Below are 8,577 nucleotides of genomic sequence, written 5' to 3'. Positions count from 1 at the left end.
CAAACAACACACACACCATAATATGTCAGAGATGAGTTTGTTAGCTTGTTGTGGAGTTATTCTGCATCCAAGTGGGAAAAACTTCACATCTATGGTAACCTGTGTGTTTTATATTTGATTGATTTGAATTGTTATAAATTGTAGTTTATTAGTTGTGGATTCAAAAGTTATTTGAACTGAAAAACAGGAAGTCAAATCCTGTTGAGGGCCCCTAAAAAGCTGGGTCCGGCCCTGACTTGTTGTATTTATTAAGAGCCTTTGAGCTGTCAGTCAAACTGTAGTGGACCCCTGTCTTCATGTAAAGTTGCTCGTCCCGTGTGGAAAAGTCCAAGTTATAGTGAAGAAAATGTGATGATATTGTGATGAAATGTCCACAGTTGAACAGACCTGTGTGTGTGTGTGTGTGTGTGTGTGTGTGTGTGTGTGTGTGTGTGTGTGTGTCTGTGTGTCTGTGTGTGTGTGTGTCAGTGCTCTTCCAGTCTCAGTGCAGGGTGCTGCTGCTCTGTGTGCTGTACACAGTGCTGATAGTGAAGAGTCTGGTGTACTGCTGTGGACTCTCTCTGCTGATGATCCTCAGAAACTAGGGACCGTCCACCAACTGCACACATGCTGACTGACTGTTTCCTGCTCGCCTTTTCTCACCATCACATCTCATCAATTCATCTCATTCATCACTTTGATCAGTCTTCACAAATGTCACTTATGACGTTGTGTTGTGCTTGTTTTTACGTTTTCTCTCTTCGTGCACAAGTTAGATACAGTTGTGCTAAATATATAAATACATATATACACATTTATATTTACCTTAACAGTTACTTCTTCAGCTCAGATTGTTTGATTCCTGCTTTAAACTTTGGCATGTGTACAGAAAATAAAAGCAAATACAGAAAATATAACTTAGTTTTTAGTTCTTTACAAACCTTTATTATGTTTATTGTTTAGTGTTTAATGTATTCTGCAACGTTACATTTTCTCTTTTTCATTCATAATTATGATATTCTCAATAAACTGTAACATCACAGTGTTTGTGTTTGATGAAGTTATTTGTTTGAGTTGATTTTTCTTCTAAATGTGTCTCTGTATTGATTTTGATGTGATATGACCCCCAGAAATATAGAGAATATTTACAAATAAAGTCTCAACAGTTACTGATTATATAACTTCATTTCAGTCTTATGATGCTCTCGTTCATTTCCAATATAGAGTCACTTCTGAATGTACAATGAAGAAATATATCAAATAAATCACTAAAATACTGATTAGCTCTTGTAGTTTTATCCAGACTAAATAGTTTGGTGCATTTACATTTAAAACATTTATAATGAAACTAAATGTACTTAGATTTATACAGCAGACATTATCTAGCAACAATCCCATCTCCCTTTCTGCCTTCGACATGTAAAAGATTATGTACACAACACAGGCATAAGCGTTGACAACATATTGTATATCTGAATTTACCGTCCAACATTTTAACCCTCCTGTTGTCCTCCCGGGTCAAATTGTCCCCATGTCTTTTGACTAATCCTTCTTTCTTTCCTTCCATCTTTCCTTCCTTCCTTCTTTCCTCCCTCTTTCTTTATTTTTCTTTCATTCTTGGTCTCCTTCCCTCTTTCTTTGCTCCCATCTCCTTCCATCCTTCCTTCCTCTTTTCCTCCCTCCCTCCTTACTCCTTTCCTTCCTTCCTTCCTTCCTTCCTTGCTTCCTCACTTCCTTCCTTCCTTCCTTCCTTCCTTGCTTCCTCACTTCCTTCCTTCCTTATTCCTTTCCTTCCTTCATTCTTCCCTCCCTCCTTACTCCTTTCCTTCTTCCCTCCCTCCCTCCCTCAATTCCTTCCTTCCTTCCTTCCTCACTTCCTTCCTTCCTTACTCCTTTCCTTCCTTCATTTTTCCCTCCCTCCTTATTCATTCATTCATTCATTCATTCATTCATTCATTCATTCATTCATTCCTTCCTTCCTTCCTTCCTTCCTTCCTTCCTACCTTCTTTCCTCCTGTCCTTCCTTGACCTTACCATGTAAAAGACTATATAAACAACACAGGCATAAGCGTTGGCAACATATTGTATATCTGAATTCACCTTCCAACATTTTAATAGGGGTTTATCAAAACTTCATTAACTTGCTTTTTTTAAATATTATATGTGTTTTTACAGTTATACATTTATATACAGCCTCAAATGTAACTTGACCAATCCCTGAACATCGAATCAAACTTTCAACAATATCATAGCTGCTGTTCTCGTCTGACTGTCATCATGAACAAAACAGTTTATATTATTTTGCTTTTTTCTCGCCTATAAGCATGTTGATGTATAATATGAACATTAAACTGTTATATCAGGATAACTTCATAAAGTATGTAAATATGAGCAATGAATAGTTCAGCATTTTATTAATATTTTTATTTTTTAAATGTTATATAATCTTCAACATAATTCATTTTATTTTAATTTTTTTCTACTTCTGAATGTACAATGAAGAAATATATCAAATAAATCACTAAAATACTGATTAGCTCTTGTAGTTTTATCCAGACTAAATAGGTTGGTGCATTTACATTTAAAACATTTATAATGAAACTAAATGTATTTAGATTTATACAGCAGACATAAATACAAAAGTCATTCAGTGTATAAAATGACTTGTTTGTCTCAGTGGTTTCTATTTCTGTGTCATTATGGTTTGTGTTCTGCTGTTCTGATCGATGATAACAAACATGGGATGTTGTTTTATTTGAAACTTTGCACAGAGACAGTGTCGTGGTAAAAACTGCAATTTAGAAGAAGTTGAAAGATTTCAGAAACACCACAAATAAAAAAATTAGTTTGTTTTATTAGCAAAATCAACTTCATATAAAACTGATGATAAATCAAACAGCAGCAAGAAAGTAATACAACTATTAATGAGCTGAGTAGACTGCAGGAGTTTGAATGTCTCCCTTTATTTAATCATGTCAGTTTCTCAGCTCTGAGTTTAGGATTTGAGCTGCTTCTCTCACAGATAAATAACACAAATATAAAAACCTGAGGCAGGGAGCACTGAGTTCACACTGAAGTTCCTGGAACAATAGTTTAACCAGAGTGAATGGTTGTAACCGTCATTGTGTTGTTAAAGTGAAAAACCACAGTGAACAGTGTGGAGGCTGCTGAGCAGAAACCCACACGGCTCGTCTGCTGCAGGAACGGAAGTGTTGATTCGCTGTCAACAGTTTTTTTTTTTATGAGTCCTGATAACCACCGAGAACAGATTCACACCTGCTGCTGTACACTCATGAACTTTCCTCTATCTCATTTATCTCACTCTTTTCTCTTGTTGTCTGTAAACCTTTTTTCCACTGAGCGCTCCCACCAGTTTTTAGTGACCAAACCCAGATAGCAAAACTCTTTTGGCCCATATCTGGCCCACACCTGACATGTTCATCCGGCCCACATACAGCATGGAATGATGGCACTTGGGCGGTCCGCTCACGTTTGCCAAAAGTGGGCCATAACCAAGCCATCACAATGCCATATGTCAGCCAAGAAGAGACCAAATAAACCAGCACTCACCCAAATGTGGGCCACTGGACGGTAAATTCAGACGTACAATATGTTGCCAACGCTTATGCCGGTGTTGTGTACATAATCTTTTACATGTCGAAGGCAGAAAGGGAGACGGGATTGTTGCTAGATAATGTCTGCTGTATAAATCTGAATACATTTAGTTTAATTATAAATGTTTTAAATGTAAATGCACCAAACTATTTAGTCTGGATAAAACTACAAGAGCTAATCAGTATTTTAGTGATTTATTTGATATATTTCTTCATTGTACATTCAGAAGTGACTCTATATTGGAAATGAACGAGAGCATCATAAGACTGAAATGAAGTTATATAATCAGTAACTGTTGAGACTTTATTTGTAAATATTCTCTATATTTTTGGGGGTCATATCACATCAAAATCAATACAGAGACACATTTAGAAGAAATATCAACTCAAACAAATAACTTCATCAAACACAAACACTGTGATGTTACAGTTTATTGAGAATATCATAATTATGAATGAAAAAGAGAAAAATGTAACGTTGCAGAATACATTAAACACTAAACAATAAACATAATAAAGGTTTGTAAAGAACTAAAAACTAAGTTATATTTTCTGTATTTGCTTTTATTTTCTGTACACATGTCAAAGTTTAAAGCAAGAATCAAACAATCTGAGCTGAAGAAGTAACTGTTAAGGTAAATATAAATGTGTATATATGTATTTATATATTTAGCATAACTGTATCTAACTTGTGCACGAAGAGAGAAAACGTAAAAACAAGCACAACACATCATAAGTGACATTTGTGAAGACTGATCAAAGTGATGAATGAGATGAATTGATGAGATGTGATGGTGAGAAAAGGCGAGCAGGAAACAGTCAGTCAGCATGTGTGCAGTTGGTGGACGGTCCCTAGTTTCTGAGGATCATCAGCAGAGAGAGTCCACAGCAGTACACCAGACTCTTCACTATCAGCACTGTGTACAGCACACAGAGCAGCAGCACCCTGCACTGAGACTGGAAGAGCACTGACACACACACACACACACACACACACACACACACACACACACACACACACACACACACACACACAGGTCTGTTCAACTGTGGACATTTCATCACAATGTCATCACATGTTCTTCACTATAACTTGGACTTTTCACACGGGACGAGCAGCTTTACATGAAGACAGGGGTCCACTACAGTTTGACTGACAGTTCAAAGGCCCTTATTAAATACAACAAGTCAGGGCGGGACCCAGCATTTTAGGGGCCCTCAACAGGATTTGACTTCCTGTTTTTGACTTCAAATAACTTTTGAATCCACAACTAATAAACTACAATTTATAACAGCAATTCAAATCACTCAAGTATAAAACACACAGGTTACCATAGATGTGAAGTTTTTCCCACTTGGATGCAGAATAACTCCACAACAAGCTAACAAACTCATCTCTGACATATTATGGTGTGTGTGCTGTTTGCTGCTGGGCAGGTAGTGTACAGTGGCTTCATCAGGAAACAGCTGCTGCTGCTAGAAACACTGAGACTGAACCAGACAGGAAATGTGCTGCAAAACCACAACTAGCAGCTAAAAGAGGCTCAAAAGCTCATTTAGTCATTAGATTATTTCTCTATATAAAACTATTGATTAGTGCAGCGTTAAGATAGACTCCCTAAACTTATGTTATATCACCCTCAAAGCCTAAAATGTAGTCTAGCTCCCCTAAAAGGTGTTATTAGTCAGCCTGTGCAGTGAAAGCTCTCTCAGTGGGACTTGTTGTGCTGTGGGACACTCTAACACAATCAGGGAGTGTATGTTTAAATCCTTCAATGATGAGCAGAAAGTGAACAGACTGATATGCAGCCCTAACTGCAGCAGGACATTGGAGCTGTCAGAGCATGCAGAGATGCAGCAGGTGATCTTACAGTCAGCTTGCTGCAGAGCTGGCAGGTCTGCTGGCTCTCTCTCTGGAGGACAGGAGGCTGCTGGAGCTGGAACCTCTGAAACAGAAAAGGAGTCAAATGTTTGGAGTTGCAGTGAGAAATGTCAGCGCTCTGCTCCTCTGCTCTCTCTGACAGCGTCTCCAGATGAAGCTGAATCACTGCTGAACACAGTCACCAAGCCTTCATTACCTTGTTCTGTTTGGGCCTTCACTGTGCCCCACTCGTGCTTGACGTCGCAGCGGTATTTATATGTGCTGTCCTCTTGCTGATGGAGCAGCAGGATGGAGGCGCTGCGTCCTGGCTCTCTGAGCTCCAGCTGCTCTCTCTCAGCATAGGTCAGCTCCTCCAGTGGGCCGTTCTTCTTCTGTCTTTTCCAGGAGAACTTGACCAGAGGAGGAAACATGGCTGAGGCCAGACACAGCAGGGAGCTCTTCCCCTCCAGGTGGGCTCTGGATGCTGCTGGGTACACGCTCACCACGGGCTTCACTACCTGCTCATCTGAAGTTTGACAGCAGCAACAAGCAGCACAGACACACATTCACACAGTCAACAGCAGCTTACAGCACTGCACTGCATTCAGTCTGATCCTGGAAACTACATGATCACTAAACTACTCATCAATACACCACAAACATCATCTACTGGACACTGGATCAATAATCATATCAGACTAAAGCATCATGGAAGCTCATCATATGTCATATAGAAAGATTCAAACACAATGTACCACTCTTTATCAATATTTACCACTACATTAATTACTAATATAATAACATTTGTAAAACTGAACATATATCATGACATAACAGCCTCATAGAAAATACATTTGTTCATGATTATAGTGTTTTATATAAAATATATTTACAACCATGTAGTTTAATAAATACAAAGCAAATCAATTTATCAATAATTTTATTTATTTTCATGACTTTTATCTTTTATTAAAAACAATTGCTACATCATGTTTAATGTGTAAAAAACATTTTTCTCTTTAAAATATATTTTTTTTCATTTGTTAAAATAAATGATTGGAAATTACATATAAAATAAGTTGTCTAATAATTATAGTGTTTTATATAAAATATAATTACCACTATATGCTTTATTCAATTAAAAGTGAATCAATATATTAATAGTTATATTTTTCATCATGAAACATTTTTAAGTTTTATATAAAACACAATCACCTCAACATGTAGAAATATGTCAAATATAATATAATGCAACATAATATAATATGATGACATTTGTCTTTGTTAAATTAAAAGTATAGTTTTATTACTTGGTTAAAATATATTATATTCATATTACATTTGTAAATGATTATAATGTTTTATATGAAGTATATTTACCACCATATACTTTAATCTAATCAGTCACACAATTCATCAATAGTTTTAAATATTTCAGCTTTTATATAAAATATAATTAACACACGTTCACATTTATCAAATAAATATAAGAATAATATATTTTAAATTACAATAAGTATGTTTTCTTATTTATTATATTTTCTACATACTTTCTTAAATATTCTTAACATTATATCTTTGACATCAATTAAACACTTTAATTTTAAATTATATTTATTGTAATAACATTCATCTATTTTAGCTTCATGCATTAATATATTTTCTACTAAAAACATATTTATCATCATAAAAACACAATTATCATGAGATACATTTCACCATTTACAAATATATAGTGTATATTTAACACACAATATATTTCTGACTATTTGCTTCTAAAATGACATTTAGGAACATTTATTAAATGATGTTTCACATCATATATCATCTTGTTTTTAACAAACAGCAGCTGCTGCTGAATCACTGAGATGATTAAATCCTGTTTATTTGTAACATTACTGATATCAGACTTTTTGGCTGGAAACAAACTTTGATGTGATGCATAAATAAAGAATAACTTGTGGTGTGCAGTGAGATTTGAAGCTCTTTTCAGGAGTTATTGATTAGTTTGATGTAAGAATGGCTGCATGAAGAATTCTCTACTAAATATGACAAAACTAACATGTAAAGCCTGAAGCAGCAGAAACTAAAACTACAAACACATTTTCAACTTGTTCAATAAAACAACTGAAGGAAAATGAAAGTTTAGACTTACCTACAAACAGTTTAGTACCAGAGCCAAAGATGAAGTAGCCTCCTCCTGACACACAGTGAAAAAGCGTCGTACAAAAACCTCTCTGCTGTTGAGTGTCAGCTGAGGTGAAATAATCCACATTTTTAAGCAGAATCATATTTCATCTCCATGATGTGTTTGTCTAATGTTCATATCAACATGACTGTCTCTTCTTTTATTTGATTTTAGCCACATTAGCAGTGTGACTATATGGATACTAATGTCAGTCAGCTGGTCGGTCCTCCACTTAAGTGCAGATGGATTGGATCTGATTCTGGATCAAAGGACGGATGGATTGTAATTAAATGTTGTTCAGACGTTCACGGTCCCCAGAGGATTCAACTATTGATTTGACCTGGGCTGTGGTTTACTGCTCTCTTCCTGTCACAAGCACTGTTTGACATCTGGAGGTTTTTGTACAGGCTGCAGGGATCATTTCTCACTGTGGGACTCTTCTCTATACACACAGGAGCAGTAGTAGGTGGCTGAATGTGAGAGTTGAACTGTCTGGATCTGCAACTCATAGATGGTCTGATTCTTTGCAGCTGAGAAATCATCTTTCTGAGGATGTTTGAAATAATTTTTATCTACTCTACCACTACTCGTGATGTACAGAATCCTTGTGAATGTTTCTGTGTCTTTCTTCTGGTACCAGACTACAAATGAACCACTGATACACTGCTCAGTTCCTCGACAGCTGAAGGACACATTTTCACCAGCTCTCCTGGTCAATGTTAAATCATCCTGAATCAGCTGTGCTGCCATGGCAACCAGCGCTGTAGAGAAACAGACACACAGATGAAGGTCAGTGTGACAGTGTTTGTTAAAGGTTGAGTTTGTGGCCTCCTGATTGGCTGGAAACACTCACCTGAACACAGACAGCACAGAGCAGCAGCTGGGAGGAAAAGCATTTTGTGAAGTGGTGTTTCCTCTGGTGAACCTGGGGAGAA

At 36.6% G+C, this 8,577-nt stretch overlaps 1 protein-coding gene across 1 annotated transcript; it reads right to left on the bottom strand.

Annotated features, from left to right (window-relative positions):
• Positions 1-4,070: 4,070 nt before the first annotated feature.
• Positions 4,071-8,577, bottom strand: LOC128372893 (uncharacterized). The gene is made up of 6 exons (XM_053333091.1): positions 8,496-8,577; positions 8,095-8,403; positions 7,610-7,648; positions 5,672-5,980; positions 5,465-5,539; positions 4,071-4,561 (listed from the first exon to the last, which is right to left on the bottom strand). The coding sequence occupies exons 1-6, from the start codon at positions 8,536-8,538 to the stop codon at positions 4,446-4,448; spliced, it is 891 nt and encodes a 296-aa protein (XP_053189066.1). The 5' UTR covers positions 8,539-8,577; the 3' UTR covers positions 4,071-4,445.

This window comes from Scomber japonicus, chromosome 14 (assembly GCF_027409825.1).
Source record: "Scomber japonicus isolate fScoJap1 chromosome 14, fScoJap1.pri, whole genome shotgun sequence".
NCBI classification, from domain to species: domain Eukaryota; kingdom Metazoa; phylum Chordata; class Actinopteri; order Scombriformes; family Scombridae; genus Scomber; species Scomber japonicus.
The sequence above is the reverse complement of the archived record's forward strand: the minus strand, read 5'-3'. Positions and strand labels throughout refer to the sequence as shown.